This window comes from Carex rostrata, chromosome 6, assembly GCF_964058835.1.
Source record: "Carex rostrata chromosome 6, lpCarRost1.2, whole genome shotgun sequence".
In the NCBI taxonomy this organism is placed as follows: Eukaryota; Viridiplantae; Streptophyta; class Magnoliopsida; order Poales; family Cyperaceae; genus Carex; species Carex rostrata.
The window spans coordinates 5,748,853-5,770,661 of NC_135923.1; the positions used below are offsets into that span (position 1 = coordinate 5,748,853).

General features: G+C 34.8%; 2 protein-coding genes across 2 annotated transcripts; one reads left to right on the plus strand and one right to left on the minus strand.

The window, feature by feature from the left end:
* Nucleotides 1-5,893: 5,893 nt before the first annotated feature.
* Nucleotides 5,894-8,984, minus strand: LOC144555681 (Pectin lyase-like superfamily protein). The gene is made up of 5 exons (XM_078304084.1): nt 8,559-8,984; nt 7,717-7,879; nt 7,246-7,452; nt 6,593-6,840; nt 5,894-6,172 (listed from the first exon to the last, which is right to left on the minus strand). The coding sequence occupies exons 1-5, from the start codon at nt 8,810-8,812 to the stop codon at nt 6,019-6,021; spliced, it is 1,026 nt and encodes a 341-aa protein (XP_078160210.1). The 5' UTR covers nt 8,813-8,984; the 3' UTR covers nt 5,894-6,018.
* A 9,337-nt stretch (nt 8,985-18,321) lies between these two features.
* On the plus strand, nt 18,322-21,009 carry LOC144555890 (GDSL esterase/lipase At4g16230-like). The gene is made up of 5 exons (XM_078304328.1): nt 18,322-18,769; nt 18,868-18,998; nt 19,502-19,747; nt 19,992-20,247; nt 20,678-21,009. The coding sequence occupies exons 1-5, from the start codon at nt 18,508-18,510 to the stop codon at nt 20,902-20,904; spliced, it is 1,122 nt and encodes a 373-aa protein (XP_078160454.1). The 5' UTR covers nt 18,322-18,507; the 3' UTR covers nt 20,905-21,009.
* The last annotated feature ends 800 nt before the right edge of the window (nt 21,010-21,809 follow it).

Genomic DNA, 21,809 nt, shown 5'->3' on the forward strand with positions numbered 1-21,809 from the left:
TCAATAATATATCACCATTCTTGAATGAATCGGTAAAAAATCTTACAATCTACACTAATTCAGAAAAAATAAATTCTGAATTTATGCATTTATACTCTATTTTGGTCTAAATACAACATTTCTAAATTTGTCGATTTGTAAATTGGTACATTTCTGAATAGGTACATTTCTAAATTCTAAATATAATTTCTAAATTATACATACAATCACAATTCTAAATTGGTTTAAATACACAAATATTTTGGTACCCAACTAAACTACTATTTTAGTGTAATTTATAATATACTACTATTTAATAAAAAATATACACAAATAATAGTATATCGTAAATTACACAAATATTTACAAATAGATCACAATATACTACTTTCATCTAATTAACACAAATATTTACAAAAATACAAAAAAAAAAAACAACTATTTTGGTACCTAATTTACAATATACAATATACAACTATTTTGAACTAATTTACAATAAACTATTTTGGTACCTAATTTTGATATAATTTACAATATACAACTATTTTGGTACCTATTTTTTATATAATTTACAATATACAACTATTTTGGTACCTAATTTTGATCTAATTTACAATATACAACTATTTTGGTACCTAATTTTGATCTAATTTACAATATACAATTATTTTGGTAACTAACAAAAATAAACTACCTAAAACTTGGAAAAAATTTAATCTAATTTATATACAACTATTTTGGTACCTAACTAAAATAAACTATCTAATAAAACTAAACTACTTAATAACTAAATTAAATTAAATTATTTAACAAAATTAAATTAAATAAAAAAAAATTTACCTTTTTGCTGTGCTGGAAGCCGTTTCGGAGACAGGGACAGCGTAAAAAAACCACTGCGGAGGGGTTTTTATCCGGATTCGCCACGTACGCATATAGTGCGAACGGGTCGTCGGGAACGGGTCATATCGCTAACGGGTCGTCGGGAACGGGTCATCCGTCCGCCGATCTGTTACGCGCACGGGTCGTCGGGAACGGGTCAGTCCGCGGATCCATTACGCGAACGGGTAGCGACCCGTTCGCAGATCTACTGTGCGAACGTGGCGGAATCTGAATTCGGAATTAACGGATGGTATTGATTTAATTCTTATTTATTAGGGTGGTACATAAAAAAAAAACGGCAGATTATCTTATCAGAGAGCTGGTATCTAATTTGAAATTTTATCTCTTAATAACAGGCGCGTTAGCAAATCAAAATATCTACATAATAAGAGAGGACAGATAAGTTGAAACGTACAAAATATATAATTATTTGTGTTAGTCCTAATCATTATAATAATTTGTGTCAATATTTATTTTAGGCGTTCCATTTTTGTTTGGGACCGTTCAGTGGATTTAAAAAATAAGCCCGTAGGAAAATCTATTATATTAGGTATAAATTGGATCATTACAAATTTTTAGTTCGAATTTTAAATGCAAAGCCCAAATTTAAAAGGCCGCTTTAATTGTGATATGTAGAATGCAGTACAGTTGGACTCGGCGACTTCTAAAATCTCTACTAAAAAACAATTAGAGGTAGCAAAACCTGACTCCGCTAAAAGGAACATAATACAATCCAAAATCGAACCACCAAAGACCCGATACCCAATGATAATCCGATCCTTCTGATTATCATCTTTGTAGTTGCAAAACCTGTTTCAGTGGGACAATAAATTCTAAGTTTCATGAAAGTGCATGTGAACATATTTGTTATGAAAATGAACAAGATCAATAATTTTGATTCGTTATTTGAGTTTCAAATTTCAAAACATACATAGATTGGTACTTATGCATTATGCCGTACCCACTAATATTGATCTCTAATTTCTCCTTTTCAAGTATAATTCAGATGCCGACTATATATATTACAAAAGAAAATACTGTGGTATTTTATTGTATAAAATAATTGAGACATTGAAACATTCTTCATGGTAGGTACGTATTTATAGTATGTGTGTGCGTTGTGTGTAGGGCTGGGCAAAAAAGCTCGAACTCGTAACTCACTCATTTACAGCTCGTTTAAGTTGGCTCATTTACAACTCAGCTAATATACAACTCGAGTTGGCCAACTCATTTAATAAATGAGCTGAGTTCGAGTTGGCTCCAACTCGCTCATTTATAACTCGAGTTATATAAAGTTACATAGTATTGGTCATAATAAATTCCAAAATAATCAAATCCGAATCTCTAGACTGTTATTTGTGCTTTGAGATTCGTCTAAAATATGTTTGAACTTGTGTTGTAATACTATCACTGGTTAAACGAGTTATGAGCCAACTCGAGTTGATAACGAGCTGGGTTTAAACTTGTGTTGTAATACTATCACTGGTTAAACGAGTTATAAACGAGCTGTGAGCCAACTCGAGTTGATAACGAGCTGAGTTCGAGTTGGCTCTACAACTCGTTATGATCATCTCAACTCGAGTTGGCTCGCTCATTTATTAAACGAGCAGAGTTCGAGTTGGAGATAACTCGCTCAAACTCGGCTCATTTACAGTCTTAGTTGTGTGTAAAGAAGTGGCCTTTACAACACTTATATTTAGCAAACCAGCACCCCTTCCTAACAAAACAACATCTAAATCCACAGATCTAGTCTTAGAACTAACTATATATTCACAAATCTCAGTAATCTATACAATTCATATTAGTATCAAAATCAGCCAAACAATATCAACAATCAAAGCATCACTAACAACTCAAAATATAATCTGACGAGAACCATTTTGATCTAGTGGCAAAGACAATATCTTTTGTGTATGCATACTTGAAATCTTTTTTAAAAGAACAGGCCCAAGCAAAAATGGAACAGCTTTTTTTATTCCTGTAGATCATGTTTGGTTGTGAAGTAAGAGGTGGAGTAAACCCCTTACTTCACGCTTAAGGAGCCAAACGAGGAGTAACTTAGGCGGTTTAAGATAGAATAAGATTTGAGCTAAACCGGAGTAATTTACACCACCTAGAGAGGTGGTTTAGCTTACTCCACCAAACATGGTTAACTTACTCCGGTTTAACTTGAAGTAAGAAATTTAATCCGGTTTAACTTTACTCCACAACCAAACATGACCGTAATTACTAAAGTTTTACCGCCAAAAGAAAATGAGATAGGAAAACTATTTGCAACAAAACAAAGCGCCAGTGTCATAGTACGCTCGTAGCAGTTGTGGACTTCTCTGGTCCTAATGCCACTCTACACTGATTCTCTTAAAAAAAATAAAAAAAGCTCTACACTGATTACGTGGCATTGTTATATATAACTATTTTCTTTAAGGCTCTGCATGGACCGTGCATGCAGAGTAAAGAGCACTTTAATTCTCTCGGCACATGCAACAGGGTCAGGATTCAGGACCAGGAACCACTGGGAATTATATTCGGGGTCCTATTTGCATGTGAAAATTATTTGTAACCCATATGCATATCATATCCATGGATGTAACCTATTGACAGGCGTCAGTATTTGGTCCAAAATATAAGCACCTCTCTTAACTAACCTACTACCGGGCCATTTGGTCCTCAGTCCATATATATATAAGTAAAGACAGTTTGAAGCATATATACTGAGAAATTTTGTTTCTATTCTCACAGTGAGAGATGTGTAATTTTATGGCTTTGGGAGCCATGAGTGTCCTGATATTGTTCATGGTTGTTCGGTTAGCTGAGGGAAGGATTTTGGAGAAGCACGGCCTCCTCGGAGGAGGTCTTGGTGGTGGATTAGGTGGTGGATTTGGAGGAGGCCTTCGTCATGGTGGAGGCTTAGGTGGCGGGCTTGGAGGGGGTCTAGGAAATGGCGGTGGGCTGGGAGGAGGCATCGGACATGGCATTGGGCTTGGAGGGATCGGTCATGGCGGTGGTTTAGGTGGTATCCTTGGAGGCATTGGACATGGTGGTGGTGTCGGTGGTGGTTTTGAAAATGGTGGAAGCCTAGGAGGAGGTTTGGGAAATGATGGAGGTCTTGGCGGTGGCATTGGTCACGGTGGTGGTTTAGGTGGCAGTGGCAGTGCTAGTGGAGGTCTTGGAGGTGGCGCTGGAGGGGGGCTCGGGGGAGGTGGTGTTCTTGGAGGTGTCTCTGGCGGGGGGCTCGGGGGAGTTGGTGGTCTTGGAGGTGGCGCTGGCGGTGGGCTTGGTGGAGGCGGAGCTGGCGGTCTTGGTGGAGGTGGTGGTTTAGGCGGCGATCTTGGTGATGGAGCTGGAGGTGAAGGTGGTGGTCTTGGTGGAGGCAGTGGTGCAGGTGGTGGCAGAGGTCTTGATGGTGGTTATGGAAAAGGTGGCGGTATTGGTAGTGGATTCGGTGGAGGTGCCGAAGGAGGAGGTGGTGGCGGTGGCGGTGCTGGTGGGGCAGATGGGGGTGCTGGTGGGGGATTTGGTACCGGGGGCGGTGCTGGTACCAGTTTCGGAAGTGGAAGTGGTGGAGGATTTGGTGGTGGTGCGGGTGGCGGCGTTTAAATAACTTATCAGACCTAGGCATGATCATGCATATGCATCTAGTTGGAACCTTATTGTGTCATATGCATATTCATGATTCAAAGACTACTAAGACTACTCGTGCATGGATGTTGCAGTAATTAGCAATATCTAGTCCATAAATAACCAGCGAGTGATCGCTGAGGTGCATAAGAGTACGCTTCTATTGTGTAATCCTTAATTATTAGAGCATGGATTCATCTCATATCCAAATCTCTCAAACATTTAATAGATTATTATATGATGAAGCATGAATGCAAATCTTCTTTTTTTTTACTTTATATTAAATTAATTTGAAATTTATAAATTTTGTACGCAAAAGCATCATTCGTGAAGTACATTAGTTTTTAACAGTTAGAATTCATTGTTTAAAGTTAACATGATAGATTTTAAAGTCCAATTCTTTAAGAAACTTGGTGAATGGTTAAAAACACGTTACTGTATGTGTGCAGACCAAACAATCTCATAAATGAGAATTGATTGTTTCATGGCATCATTTTAATAATTACATCGTTCTGGTTTTTTACCAATTTATGAGGTTTGTTGTTACTTGTTACAAGAGTTCCAGGCTGAAAAATAATTTACGCCTCTGGAGTAATTAAAGCTTTCACAGTAAGTGAATAATCAACGCAAACAATACACATAAAGCATCTATTAGGATCAGATCACAGTACTTTGCATCATAATACACCCCAAGTTAAAAAGTCATCTTGATTTCCTTATTAATAAAATGCAATATTAATACACACGGCATCCATTACAAATCTGGTAAAGTGATTTGCTCAGGCTTTCTCTCGTATTGTTTATTTTTGTTTTCTGTTAGGCTTGAATAGAGTTTTTTTTTTTCCTATGATCAATATAGGATTATAGGCATTAGCACTGAGTTTTCTGTTGATACAAGAAGCACACTTGACCTTGTTTTTGTGAGCATAGTAATTTTTTAGAGGGTAAGGGTGTAAGTGGAAAATTCCTAGATCTTTGTCAGAAGAGGAAAGGAGGTCCGGATAATAATTTCTATTATCTTTTGTTTTGCTAATATTTTTTCTATTGCATGGATTATACGTTTGTGAAAATGAGTAAAATGACTTGTAATTATTGCACCAACTTTCAAAAATTATTATAGAATCTCATTGTAATTCAGCCAAGTTGCATGAACAAAAATACAAACTTTGGTTTTTAACATTTCAATTCATATTACAAACAAATTTTATTCCATGTAAACCTCCATCCTTACTCTTTTATCCTGTATAAAATCTCGTCGGCAAAATTTAAATTGGTAAGCTCCAAATCCTTCGAGCTCCACTGGCGAACAAGGACTATATTATTTTGCCTCCTTTTCCCTTTTTAAGTAATGCATCATGTAATGTCAGTATGTTTCACACCAATTATTCATCCGGAATCTCATAAATTGAGAGATGTATTAACCAAGTGTAAACTCTACCACTATTTCCAATATTACTACGACGTTCTCTGTTTGGATATAAAAAATCAATCAATCAATCAATCAATCATTCGAAACAGTGAATTATAGCATTTGGCCAGTGTTTAGTAATAAGCAGGAAGCCATTCGGAGCCATTGATGAAGTCTATGCTGAGGAATGGCTCGACCTCTTCATTACTGAATTGCCGGGTCCACTCTGCACGGTTTTTCGAGTCTGCGCCTGGCCCATGGCAATCATGCTCCCCGATCATTACGTCCCTTCATAAGTCAAAAATTAGCAATTAGTTTTTATTTCATGCTACATTGCAAATTAGTAAACTGCACATCATACTGTATATCTACAAAAGCACCCAAATTTTCTTTATATTTCCAAAATAATTGAAATGCCCTTTTGGGTTATAAAAAAAGGTCCTCTGGTTAATTGAGGAAGAAGAAAACAAATTCATTCCCATTTAATTTAGCATTTAATATCATCCTTTTTCGATATGTTTGTATGTATAATGTATTTATAGTATAGATCAATTATTTTTTTAGAACAAATAAATGCTTCAGCTAATCTTTTGACACAAATTGACATCATTGTACTAATATAAACCCATTGATATGTAAATCCTTTACAGAATATAATGGATATCAAGATATACAAAATGTATAAAGGTTTAATATAGAGGAAATTACTTGGTGTCACCAGTGTAGCTCCAGTTAGTCCAGCCGACAGGACTGATGGTCTTGGAGAAATAGGTTTTTGAGAAAATGACACGCGAGTAGGCTTCATTGGACCGGCCGAGATAAACCTCGCCAACTCCATACACCTTTCCTTTCAAGAATATAAAGCCACTATTACATTCAGCAGTTTTCCTGTTCTGAGCCGTGATGGACCCCAGGATTTTGTTGCGTCCGTCCGGTAGCACAAAAATCTCGCAGCTCTGCATTTATCAATGCTAATTAGTTTAACAATGAGTATCTCTGTTAATGCCAGCACACGTATCATAGTTGGTATTAGTACAGATCATTGATGCATTAACCATCATACGGAGAACCAGATAATACTCCACAGTTGAAATAAACAACAAATATATTTTTGTGTAGGTGATAAGTATCGATATATGGTCTGGTGCATGAATCCTGGATTACACATGTGTTCAACTATTTCCTTCACTTATAGAATTCACCAAATCTGCCCTTTCCTGCTCTTTTTTCATTTTCAATAACTCGGGCAATATTATCTGTATTCCAACTCCAAACAGAGAACAAATTAAGCAAAAAAAAAGAGAGATAACATTTTTGTGTATGAATCAAGCTAGCAAAGTGGTGCTTTTGATTAGACTTACCTGGAAGAGAGATTGACCACGGCCGAAGATAAAGTCAATATTCCCTTGGATGTAACAGCTCTCGTAAAAGTGGCGACCCTTGTGATCAAAGAGAGTGTTGTGAGGGCTTAAGAAACCGCAGTGGTAAAAAGCTACCTTGTCTCCCGAGACCTTTGCAGCGACCGATTGGTTGTGAGGCAAGTTCGGAAGCCCCCTTTCGGCATCATTCTGAAGTATTCAAAAATTTAGAATGTAGAATTGTTAGAATCTATTTAGTACAATTATTTGAAATAAAATTAAAAAATATCTGACATTGTAACTTTGTAAGAGTCCATTGAAGTTATAAAAATGGTTAATTCTCATCACCAAAAAAAAGCTGTCATGCTTCTTTAGAAAGGCACTTGCTACAGTAATCGGATTGAGTTGCTATGCTACTATATATTTATAGCTTCTTTCTGGAGTTTATTTTTTAAGATAATAAAATCAGTGGACCTTGAATGTGATGCCAAAGGCAACAAAATTGTTGGCTTCCACAGTGAAGGTAGCCGATTCAGAGTTGTCGTTGGTGTACTGATCATAAATAATAGTCGTTTTTCCCTTCCCATTTCCTCTTAAATATATGTACGGCTTGTTCTTTGGCACTCCAACCTGCTCCCTGCTCATTGCCTCGCCTTATTAACATCAGAATATATTTTATACAGCTCAAATTTAATAAAAATATAAACAGAAATGGTACAATACTGATTGTTGGGTACACACCAAGTGCTTGATCAATTGGAGGTTTAAACTGTAAATTAATGTGAGATAGAAGAGAAGTGCTTCAATTATTATTAAATACAAACATGGTTCTCAAGGGCTAAAAAACAAACAAACTTAATGGTATTTTCTTAGAGGAGAATAAATTAAAGTTGAAATAAGAACATGACATATCATTTTTAGATTCTCTAACTAAAAGTAAATATTACAATGTGTTCCTTAACACAAATGACATCAAACACCTTGTCTAACAACTTCTCCTAACAATTCAAAAAATAATTATTGAAAATGAGCAATAGATGGATGAGAAGGGATATGCTGATGATCAACTTCTTTTGACAACCGACATCAAAATTCATCAAAATTGAAAAATTGTTTAACATTATATTCTATAGAAAGCGTGTTCAACTTTGTTCAATTAAAGAATGTGTGACAACCGAGATATCAGACTGTCCCAATTTTGATGCAAAATCACAGAGAACATATTTCCAATTTTAACTTTTTTTATTTGATAAATAATGAACCGTAATCGTCAAATAAGCTTGCTATCAATAAAAATCCAACCCCAGATAATATACCTATATGTACCAGCTTTGACATGAACAATAACCCAATCTGAATTCCCTTCTGGCACAGCATCGATGGCTGCCTGCACCGACTTGTACTCCTCCTCGGGCCCCACTTTGTAGGTATGTTTCGCTTGGATCTTAGAATTTAGATATTTAGCATCAATTAAAGGCTTCTTAGGAGTCGTAGAATCCACTACCAAAATCAAACAAAGAGACAACAACAGCACCAAACCACCACCTATGCAGCTATACGACCAAGCCATTTTTAATTTATTGGTATTGTGACGAATTTTTCTTCGATTTTTTGGGGGAGAGGAGAGAAAAGAGGAGGATTAATATAGAGATTTGTTGTGATTGGTTGGTTTGGGGGAAAAGGGGAGGGAAACACGGAGCGCGCTGTTTGAGCGGGACGAACGAATTAGATGTTAGTTTGGGTTTTTAGGTTCTCATATTGGCCCAAAATTGTTTGGTTTTAGTTTGAGGTAGAAAAGAACTGAATTTTGGATGAATTGGCCCGGTCAGAAAGTGTAGTTAGTATCTACTTCTTCTTTTTCTTTTTTTCTTTAATCGGTAATAACCGTATTCTTATTCATTTTTATTGAAAATTTCGATTAAAACTATCTAATCTTTCCATTCAGTTTATACATCAAAATTTTATTGAAAATCAAACTGACATTTTTAAAATCTTTACTATTTTTTTTAATATGGAAAAGTCGTTATTATTGGACACTGTATAATTATTAAATTGATAATCTTCTCCACATCTAAATTATATGTATATATAGAGAAGAATATATATATTTTTAGTATAAGATTATCTTAACATCTAGTTCGAATCAAACAATTTAATTCACAGAATATCTTATTTGTAGAAATTTATTTTAAAAAAAGTATATTAATTGATTGTGACAAGATTTCGATCTCGTAGAAGAAATCACATCATTAATTCGGTTTCTTTAGACCGTTTTAAAGGAACAAAATCAATTTTTCGATTCCTATAAATAAGAATCCACCCTTGCACTTTTGCCACATAAAAGAAACTAGCGATCGACTAACAGTCCCCTTACTTCAGTCCCCTATCTGTCCCTCGCACTAAAAGACAAAAAAATAGTTAAAACGTGCTAACTACCACCAAAGAGCAAGATTAATGCTATTTTATTAATAGTCAAAACGTATAGTATTCATACCTACGAATTTATAGTATTCATACTTATTATCAGAACCATTCGTCATATGTAAACACAAGCTGGAGGGGACCAGTAACGACCAGGGGGACCGCTGACGTCTTGTGACAGCCTGGATTGGGGACCGCAATTGTCTGAAAGCGACATTTGCCAAGATTGGGGACTACTACAGCGAATCTATATATTATTCATATCTAAATAAAGAAGTATTCATATCTAAACAAATGAAGTATTCATACTGACAATTACGAAGTATTCATACATGTTTGAAATAATTTATACAATTCAAAATTCAAACTCAGATTCATCTCTCTCACCCCACCTCTTTCAAGAAGTATTCATACTGACAATTACAAAGTATTCATGCATGTTCAAAATAATTTATACAATTCAAAATTCATTGTCAAATTCATCTCTCTCACCCACGTAAAAGAGGGTTAGACGAAAAGCCGAGACTTTTCTTGTCATTAACCTTGTCTTTTACGAGTGGAGATTAACAGCTCTTACTCAGGTACTTTATTGCTTCATCACATTCTTAGATGAACTTTAACACAATCAAAAGTTTTGAAAATGAAAACATAAAGAAAGCATAAAATCCTATTTTATCTTTCTCGGTCGGAAAACCGATCCAAGAAATGTAAACATTTACATTTCATAAGAAAGCATAAAGAAAGCGTAAATCTAATTTAAATTTCTTAGTCGGTAAAACCGAACCAAGAAAATCTCATTTCTAATCGGTTTTGGACTTGTGCTGCAAATATAAGAATTTAAACCGATACAGGGTATATGCACCTTATTTGCATAAGTTATAACTTTTAGAAAATCAATCAGCGGGAGACCATGTGCTCTGATACCACTGTTGGGTTTTGACTGTTCAAACCCATTGATTAATAGTGTTAGGATTTTGACTGTTCAAACCCATTTATATGCTTAAGGTGCGGAAAGAGTAAAACAAAACTTTTACATCTACCTTAAGCTACGGATTAAACGAATCAAGAAGATCCGTTTAATCCTATTTATAGATCTACTCCATAATTGATTTTCTAAAACATTAAATCTATTTATCAATTAAATAGATTAATATAACATGTTTATACCTTGTTTCCAAATCACAGTTGGAATGCAGACCGAGCGAGTAGAGCCTCACCAGGGAAGGAATCGACTCGGAGTATCACACGTGTGATACCTCTATTGGTTATCCACCAGGACTAACCAGAGAGCAGTTTATTTCTTTTGCCAGAAATACTATAAACCGCGGTATTATGCAAAAACACTATTCACCAACAAATTCGTTTCAATCAGATTTGCTAATTAAACCAAATCTGAAATACCGCAAAAATTCGGTAAAACACTATTCATCAATCGAAAAACCGTAAATAGAGAAAGAGAGAAATTCAATTAACGAAGTAATCAGATTAACACGTGAATTAGTGGTTTTTCTCTTTCACCTATGCCCATCTATTTATAGGCAAATGAGGAGGTTCGCCAAAAGACCGAAATACCCCCGTACTTGACAAAATTACATTTTTGCCCTTTTGGATGAGGCATCCAAATTGGATTTTGCTATTTCATATTGGTTGGATTTGTTTAATGGATTCTAAACCCATTAACCCAAAGGAATAGTAAATAGTAACTATCCAAATCAAATATGTATAATTGTCATGTACAATTATATTCGTTTACGGTTTTCGTTTGGTAATTTTTATAAAACATGTCAAACACGTTTATAAACAAACCTGTGTTTCTGTTTGTCATTCTAAATGACATACAATTAATTATAATTAATTATACCAAGTATAACTAATTATAACCATTAGTTTTTACTTTGTCATTTTTAACATGACAAATATAATTTAATTATAACACGTATAATTAATTATAACCATCTTAATATTGATCATAACCAATTTATAATCAATCACAATAAGATTCCCCGATTAACTCCTATATGGTGTGACCCAATAAGATCTGTGTTATGTTGGTAAATAGAATTAAAACTGTTTTAACTTCTATAATCATAGGAGGCATCTGGCAGTATACACTATGACCATCCAATTACACAGATGATGATGTATTGTACAATATCACGATCCAGTAAACAATTTACTTGTGTCTGTTCTTCTGTCTCATAGCTATCAGATCAGTTTCGAGGTAGATGTGTGTCATCCTTGCTAACTGTATCTTTTCTTGATCTTGAGTAGATTATCGAATATAATTACTCTTGTAATTATACTGCATGCATATAATCTAACTCTACCAAGGGGCCCAGTGATGCTATAGCTCGTATAGAGATACGAGGGACAAATAGTATTCTTGGCAGACTATCACTTCCTCAGCTAAGCTATACATATGGAAATGCTACCGTTATGACTGTTTTTGTTCGCACATAATATATGCTACAAAGTTTCAGTATAGCAAGCTATACCTTTTAAACCTTTGTTATACTCTGTCAAATCAGATAGCAAGTGCACTATCCTATCGATGAGTATGCTCAGGTATCGATCCACAGGGACGGAAGAAAATAACCGGACTCGTCTTAAAATTACTTGAGATTCTAGAAGTGAGAGAAATTGGTTTGATTTAATCCTAACAATTCTACTGATTTATGACAAGTTTAAAAGACAATAAAAAGAATTAAAGTTGTTTTCAAATGATAAAAAGGCGTTTCCAGGGTTCAGATTTCATTTCTGTTCAGCCCCGAGGCATACGGCCCGTATGGGAATCCATACGGCCCGTAGGGGACCCCGAGTTAATGCTGCAGCTACTGTTTTCTGCGTTGATGCTAATGTTTAGGGTTTCTATCGACCAGATCTAGATACCTAACCTCAACTTTCGCATTTTGGCCTAGTACCCGATTACCGGACTCAAATACTTCCCTCTTAGATGCGTTAAACCTCAACTTTCGCATTTTGGCCTAATTTATCTAAGTTACTTGTTGGTTTACTAAAAGTATCCAAGGACTTTCGCCTCAAGGAAAGTTTCACCTTTCGGGTACTCCTTGGTTTAACCCTACTTCGTATACTTTATTCGGTTGGATTAAATGTCATAGACTTGGCTCCTAACACTTAGATGTGCGCATTCATCTAACGGGATGACTAATCAATTCAAGCAAGCACAAATAAAGCAATCAAAATACTACTCAACAAAGTAAAAACAAAGCATTCAACACAAAATCCAAGTAGCATGCAAACAAAACCAAACTAGAAACTACATCTTAGCCCTAGAAACAAAGTAAATTAGCTACTCATGTTCATAAGATAACACAAATAACAGAAAATAAAAGAGTTCATGACAAAACAGTGGAGAAATCCGAAGATCCGTTGCAAACTCGCGTTTTTCACTTCTCTTCCTCTTCTCCTCCTCTTGTCTTTTGCTCCAAGAAAGCTTGTCCAAGTTCCATTTGTGAATCCCCTTTTTTTGGTGAGGAAATATCTCATTTAATGCCCCAGATCGCGCCTGCAGAGGCTTCCTTTTCGGCCTCCTTGATTTCAGATTCCAGCTGGATTTTCCAATTTAGCGTCGTACGGGCCGTATGGGAATCCCTACGGGCCGTATGCCTGTGCTTTGTCTTGGAGACTTTGTGCCTCTGTTGTGGAAACCTTCTGTGTGGTTGGGCAGATCTTGTACGGGCCGTAGGAAATGTCATACGGGCCGTATGAAAAGTAGTCAGATCCAGTTTTTTGCCCTTTTTCCTGCAAAATACCAAACAAAGCATAGCAGTACCACATTTCATCGAAATACAAGTACAAAGTCCACTTTTATAGGCTTTAAAACACAGGTTTTAGTGTAAATCAGGGGCTGTAATTTAGATATAATATGGAGATATCAGTTTTTTACGGACAGCGTTAGATAACACTCACACATACATATTTCTTAGTGGGAACGATAAATACCTCATACTGTAGAACTTGACACTGAATGAAAACATAAATGACACGAACACAATTCTATTTAATGTTTCATTCGGGGTCTGTCAAATACCATGTTCCTAGAACATGTATCCATGTGATTAAAATGACATCTTGTGTCAGGTGGTTTGTAAAACTTAACCATCTTTTAATCCACATGCTAACCTTATCGCGGTAATTAGTGTTCCTCCTAATTACCTTGGTCAGTGACTTTTAAGAGTATATATTATCTATATTATGGAGTTTCACAATTTCAGTCATGAACTCGAAATGATCCATAATTTCAATAATACTCAAGGCAACAAAATGATATATAAATAAACATTCAATTCATGAACAAAGCTTTATGATAATTTATCGTATTATTGACTTCTAGATTATTACAAACTAGCACTAACAACTGAAGTATTCATATCTAACTAATAAAGTATTCATATGTTGCACTATGACAACCTTCGCTGGGCTAGCATGGACCCCCTCCAATGGTGCACCACGCTCTCCCCGTCGAATCTTGACAGTGCACCATGCTCTCCTCGTCGGATCTCGACGGTGCACCACGCTCTCCTCGCCGGATCTCGACGGTGCACCACGCTCGCCTCGCCGGATCTTGACCGCCGTCACAACTGTCGGCGTGGGTAGATGGTGGCGAGCAGTAGAGGAGAAGAATAGGGTGAGTTTTGAGTTATGTTAAAAAAAAAATTTCTTTCTAAGAGAAGATTGAAAATGATGGATTTTGATCACGTGAGGGAACAAAAAACGAAAGATTGTTAGGGGGACAGATTCAAGGGGACAACATCTTTACTCAAGAAACTAAGTTAATAATTTGATTCTTTCTATGGATCAAAATATCACCGCAATCAATAAATCGATTTTCCTTAAAAAAATTATAAATATGTTTTTTCTGTTCAATTCAGGCATTTAAATTTTGAAAATTCAATTTCAAATCTTACCATTCAACCGATTGATCTCATACATACTACTGCAACCACCCGTCCTGCCGTCCAACCCATACCGGTTGATGGCTCTTGCTATGAATACAGTAAAACCTTAGACCTTAGTCATGATTAAAACAAGAATTAAAAAGGTTATATGAATGAATACAGCAAATGCTGCTTGATGCCGTGAGCAGCCCATTGAGCTGTCAATTAAATGGAAATAAATCTGCTGTGATTCAAAAATCCCTGCAATCCCTGCGATTACAAATTCGTTCGTTCAGGTTTAGAGTTTAGAGTTTAGGATTTAGGATTCTTGACAGAAATCCCTGCAATCCCTGCGATTCCATTTCGACTGTCGACTGTCGTCCGTTCAGGTTTTTGGATCGCATCAGATTTATTTCCGTCAATTAATGATGTCCGTTCCTTTCACTTTTTGTTCTTTCCTGAAGTAAGCTATCTTTTCTCTCTTTTCTTTTCTTTTCTTTTCTTTCTTTGTTTTACAGTTTTACTTTTTACAATTAATAAAGCCACGTGACCTTTCTCTTAATTGATGTCGAGGAAGTTGGAATGCTTTAAAATAATTCTTTCAGTTTTTATTTTTGACAAAAATAAAAACTAATTTCTTAATGTATTCATATTATAGTTGTAATTAATTAAACCGCTTTTAAAAAGCTTAAGCAAATTCTATACTAACTTCTTAGCAGCATGTTTTATCCAACAGTTAAGAAATGATCAGTCGACAGTCGAAATAATCTCTGCCAGAACAATTAATTTATTATAATAAGCAAACTTTTTAATTATTATTTGGGTTTATTTGAGGGTTCATTTACAAGTAAACTTATCAATATGGTTTTGCGTTATAAAATATTCGGGGTGAAATCCGATATGGCCCAACAGGAGTTTAGTACGGCACTAGACTTCCGAGTTTCATTTCGTCCAAGTGATTAGAGTGGAAAAACATGCCGTGTGGCGATTAACATGTTGTAATTTTAGTCTTGTGTTATACTGTATCGTGATCAAGTTAATTTTTTACGTGTTGTGCCGTACTGTGATTAAAATATCAAAAGGTGATCACGGCATGTAAGTAGTCACGCCGTGCCCAAACGTAATTTGTGTAACTATTTGACCATAATTTATGTTTGTTTATTCAAAATTTATCATTTGATTAAGATTTAACGGTCCTAGTTATATGTGACTTGCATGTGCCGTGTTATGATTAGACCTTAATTTCGCGTGACGTGTCGTGTCATACTAAATTTTTTAAAAATAATCATGACATGCGAATCACAATACGAACCAACACTCATACCATACGTACCCATGTCGTTCTGTGACAGAACCGACTTAGCTGTGCCATTTTTCTCACTCTACAAGTGATGAACAAAATTTTAATAATGTGAAAGTTGTGATTTACTACCTGATATAGATATTTCGAAAGTAATTACAACCTAAATATATTCAAGCACGATGTAATCTTGAGACAACCACCATCATGGTGCAATATTGGAATAACAACCATCCAGTTATAAAATAATTTACTATTTTGCAATCATCAAGTTATATTAGAAAAGATCTAAATTATACATGCTGGATTTATTTGATTGTCTACTTATTTTCTTAACATTTGAAAAACGAAACTCTGATGTGTAAATGCATTTAAATAAAGCAAACTATTAATTTTAGATAGCATTTGTAAGATACACAAAAGATACAAAAGAGTAAATATTAAAATTATAATATACAAACTTCAGACTTAGCGTAATAACACGAGCAAATTCAATTTTTACAAAAAATATTTAAAAGATGTTGAGATATATAAATATTGGACCGTTTAATTAAAAAAAATTATATTGTACATTATATAATTGTTGTAACTCTTTTTTAAGTAATTCAAATTTACTCAAAGCTTCACAGTGTATACAAGAAGAAATGAAAGCAGAATAAAAATTTCATATGGGATCGATTTAATTTATTAATGTTATAATGTAAGGAATAAAAAAAAAACGGTTTTTCTCTTCCGAGTGATCACAATTACATAGTGTATGTATGAATTCCCTGTCTAATAAGAAACTTTTATTTTTCTTGAAGTTGTTGGGCTCTGGTATCACAGAAAATTTTATGTATAGAAATTAATTAAATTTAATATAGAAAAAAAAGGATATATTGTTTTGAAATTGTGGTTCATAGAAGAAACTATTCTATCTGTTCTCTCACAAAAAATCTACTCTAAATTCTAAAAAGATGTTGATTTGGTTTCTTCTATAGAATTAAAATTTGAAGACAATCCATCCATTTCTCTATATTATATTTAATACTTTTTATAAATAAAAAAATCTTACTCGTATCAGAGTACTGTCTCAAGGGAAATCTATTTCCAAGACAAACACATGGGTTATAATTTACGATATTATATACATGTTATAGTTTATATTCATTGTTCAAATTATCTATTATTTATTTGAATTTTTTTTGTAACATTATTTATTTGAATTAGATAATATAAAATTATCATCTCGTTTGATAAATTATTCATTGAACCATTGTGTTGACTTAAATATGAAAGGATATAATAATATAATGTCATTGCTTCACGGATAAATGCATAGTATGGAGAAAACTATTTCTAAATGGATATGAATATCAAACATTCAAACACCACAATATCCGTTGAAATTTAGAGGTGTAAACAGGGCATGTGTTATTTGATTTATTTGTGATATTTTGAGTCCTTAATCGCATAATTATTTGCTAATAAATTATCGATGCATGAATAAAGATAATTATTAGATAAAATAAGACATCAAAGATACAAATACAGAAAATTTATAATCATCTAAAAGAGATGCGAATTTCTAAATTGTCCGAGTTCCATTGTGCAAATATCAAATTCTAGTTTCTCTTTATGTGACCACTCTTAAATTTTGTACACTAGGTATCTGCTATGAAGATTATGTCAATATATTATCAATTTCTAAAGTAATATATTTATTTATTATTTAAAAATGCTTATTATTTTTACATATTTGTTAGTATTATTTGTTAGTTATATATCCATATCTATATATCCATTTAGGTATGAATTTAATTTTGAATTATTTTTATTTGATAGAAAGTTGGAAGCTTTCCAAACTCTACTGTCCACAAAGAATTTTCATCTGAATTTTAAATCTGCATCTACTAGCATTGTTACTTTGTCACTAGATCAAAAACGAATTCTTTTCATTTGAAATTTGATATTTATTTAATATCTATCTCCACTTAACAAAAAGAAATATTATTTTAATAATATCCATTCCATTTACATTTTTATTGGCACCCTAAATTTGGCATGCTCCTTTTCGTTAATAATAAAATCCAAACTTCCCTATGATAATTTAGAGCCACATTCTCTTTAAGTATTTGATTCAAATGAACAATAGTCAAAATGTTTGATCAATATAACATTTGTGTGTTCCTGAAAAATCAATCGCAGATTCGGCATTTACTAAAGACGTCTAAAACAAAATAAATACTCAAGTTAATGGTGCAGATTTGAACCATGCAAATTTCTTAGAGAGTCGGTTAGTTTTAAACGGTGGAGATTTACTCATCTAAATCAGATATTTGAGGGGGTATGAAATCGACAATTGGATGCTGTCTATTCAAGGAAAACCTATGGAAACCTTTCATAGCTTCTCCTCCATTTACTACAAGGCCTGAGGCCACTATCCTCTCGCAATGCTGGTTCAGTTTCATATCTCTCCCCATTTATAGCTCCTCTGACCATCAGAGTTTTGTCAAACCTTTCTCTTCACCATTCTCTTTCTTGACATGTGAATTGGAAGAAATCTTATTAGTTTCTCCATTTCTTTCATGTCTTTTGAGAACCTCTGTTCCTGTATCTTTTCTTCCCTTAGGAACTTCTTTACATTTTAACATACTGTTTGCTATTATGGCCTCTTTTATCTATATTACTCATTTTAGAACAATGATGGTTGTATTTGTTTTTGCAAACCTTTCTTACATGTCAGTTATGTGTGTTGGATACGATACACCGGCTAATTTTGTGTTTGGGGATTCTTTAGTCGATGTAGGAAACAACGATTACATCCCCACATTGTCAAAGGCTAATTATCCTCCAAACGGGATTGATTTCCCTAATCAAGTCCCGACTGGACGATTCACAAATGGACGGACAATTATTGACATCCTAGGTCCGAATGTATCAATCCCTCGTTTGCTTGTTTTATGTGTCACACTACCTGTATTGTTGATTTTTCTGACTTGATGAATTGTGTTTTTGATGCTTTAGGCAATGAGCTGGGCATAGGAAATTTCACACCACCTTATATGGCACCGAGTACGACCGGGCCAGTGGTGCTCAAAGGAGTCAATTATGCGTCAGGAGCTGGGGGCATTCTCAATGACACCGGCGCACTTTTTGTAAGCACAATCCATTTGGTTACTTTCTCAGACAGAGTAACATCATATGACCATAATGTAAAATCAACAAATAAATATAGTTTCTTTGTTTTTATTTATTATTATTTTTTAAATTAGTGCCTTCTGTTTCCTTGGTCCACTTCAATTGAATCTATTGTGATAAATGTGCCGGCATCTACTACCATAGTTCTTATGAACCGTCTGATAAAAAACTCGATGGCAGGGATACACCTTGACCTTTCAAGGAAATACATTTATCTTATTTGAACCGACTAATTTCAATCAGACGATCCACATGCAAACCATGACATCTACTTACCACTTCTAGGATAGCATATGTGGAGTCACAACTGATGCCAAACCCTCAATGGTCTTTCTCTGTACCTGTAGATACAAATGTCCTTGTATCTTTTTTTTTTTATAACAGATTCCTCTAGAAAATTTGTACATGCAGATGCTTCGATTAGATCAAATACATGAATTCAAATTGTTGCTTTTTACAGGGAGGGAGATTTAATTTAGATGCGCAGATAGACAACTTTGAAAAGACTAGGAAGTATATAATCTCAAGTATTGGTACCGAAAATGCAAGCAATTTTATGAAGAAATCTCTTTTCTCGATCACAATGGGATCAAATGATTTTATCAACAATTATCTTATCCCTATATTTTCTGTCGCTGAGAGAGCGCTCGTTCCATCTGATGCTTTCATACAGATGCTTATTTCCAAATACCGGCTTCAGCTTACTGTAATTTTCTTTATTTTCTAGTTATCTTTGTGCATACCACAATGCTACATTTAAATCGCATTATTAGTGTAATAGATGCATAATTTTGTACTAATGAAGACGTTTCATCCATAAAGGAATTAAAGCTTTTCTTAAGTAAAAGGAAATACAAGATATCAATAGTACATGCTAATGTTATGTTTACCAGTGACAAATGAGATGATTCATTATGGTACCAATTGCTTCTTATATGCCGTATTATCAGAGGCTTTATTCATTGGGCGCGCGTAAGATTGTTGTGGTGAACGTGGGACCTATCGGTTGCATCCCTTACCTCAGGGACACCCAAAATTTAGGAGGCAGCGGTTGTGTAGCTTTGGCAAATCAGTTAGCACAAGGCTTCAATACGAAGCTGAAAGATCTAGTTGCCGATCTAAGCAAGAATCTCGAGGGCTCTCTGTTTGTATATGCAGATGCCTATCGCATTGTGAACGATATTGTTAGCAACTACAAGAGTTATGGTATTACTAAAATTTTCTTTCATCAAATTTTACTTATTTTTGTTATGGTTCTTAATTTATTTTCCTCATTTTTCTCAGCTTTGACAGTACTTTACAAACACATTTCCCTTTGGTAACATTTCTGAATGTTGTATTGCTTTTGTTCCATGCATCAAAGGAATTCATCAATAGTCATTCATTGGAAAGAACTGAGATTAGAAAAATTGGGAAAGACCACAAATAAAATCCAATTAAAAACCAATAAAGAAATGTTGGAGAAAATTAATTTATATGTTAAAGCATGACAAATTAATGAACCTCTTTGTGATTACTATTTCTCAATGCATAAAAATCCAATTTTCGAAATATTCCTGATATAGCAAATTAAATTCTATTAATTAAGACTTAAAATTCGTCAGTTCTTTGTTGATTTCTCATGTTTTTTTTGAAGGATTTGAGTTCCCTGATAGAGCATGTTGTTTCCTCATCGGCGAGCACGGTGGCATCACACCGTGCGGGCCGGGCCCGTCGAAGGTCTGTGGAGACAGATCCAAGTATATTTTCTGGGACGCGTACCATCCAAGTGAAGCTTCAAATAGCATCATTGCAAAAAAATTGCTGGATGGTGATACAAACTATATTTACCCGATGAATGTTCGACAGCTAGTCCAAGCTTGATTCTTCATTGATCCATGTAATTGCATGTTAAATTTTGTTAACTACTTGTGTAAACTAAACTGTAAATTTCTCTAAATCCCTTTATGAGTGTTCTTTACTCTAATATTAGAAACGGATTTGGATTGTTTTTAAGGGTAATTATAATATCCCCACCTATCCATCCTTCATTCATCCCTTAACTAACTAACTTTTTATTTTAACTATAACTACCATTTTTAACAACCTTTATTTATTTTCTCTTTTTCTCTTCATCTTCCACCTCCATCTTCTTCTCCCAATTCCCTCTCTCACCTCCATCTTCTTCTCCCAATTCCCTCTCTCACCTCCACCTCCGCCTCCCTTTCCCACCTATGCCTCCGCCTTTCTCTCCCACCTCCGCCTCTACCTCCCTCTTCCACCTCTGCCTCTGCCTCCGTTTTTCCATCGATAAGCTCTCTCCCTCTCCCACCTCCCACCCTCTCCCACCTTGAAATAGTAAATATGATAAGCTCCCTCCCTCTCATACCTCCACCTCTGCCTCCGCCTCCATTTTTTCCATCTATGCCTGTAGCTCCCGCTCCAACGGACGTTCTGCCAGAGATCATCCGTCACTCCATCCCAATCAAGCACGCCTCTGCCGGATTGAATACTTCAACATGTATGAATGAATACTTTAATGTGTATGAATGAATACTTGAGCACGCCTTTGTCGGGTCAGATCCACCACTGTCGAACATATCAAAATATTTTTGTATTTGTGGATGCAATTAATCTCTTTCATGTCTATGTTCTCTTTCCTCATAAAATAGAGAGTTATTTACAAAGAACAAAGTTTTATTAATGATAAATTAAGCCACTGTGTACTAAGAAATGATATAAAAAAATTTGAAAAAAATAGAGGTATACGAATGAATACTTGATGTCTT

Bases quoted from the DNA above. Each gene is read 5' to 3' on its own strand.
- LOC144555681 (XM_078304084.1), bottom strand. From the start codon at position 8,812: ATGGCTTGGTCGTATAGCTGCATAGGTGGTGGTTTGGTGCTGTTGTTG. The intron at 7,880-8,558 runs GTATATTATCTG...GGCAATGAGCAG, and splicing joins GTCAAAGCTGGTACATATAG to GGAGCAGGTTGGAGTGCCAA. The intron at 6,841-7,245 runs GTAAGTCTAATC...TGATAAATGCAG, and splicing joins GTGGTCAATCTCTCTTCCAG to AGCTGCGAGATTTTTGTGCT.
- LOC144555890 (XM_078304328.1), top strand. From the start codon at position 18,508: ATGGCCTCTTTTATCTATATTACTCATTTTAGAACAATGATGGTTGTA. The intron at 18,999-19,501 runs GTAAGCACAATC...TGCTTTTTACAG, and splicing joins ATGACACCGGCGCACTTTTT to GGAGGGAGATTTAATTTAGA. The intron at 19,748-19,991 runs GTAATTTTCTTT...CCGTATTATCAG, and splicing joins AATACCGGCTTCAGCTTACT to AGGCTTTATTCATTGGGCGC.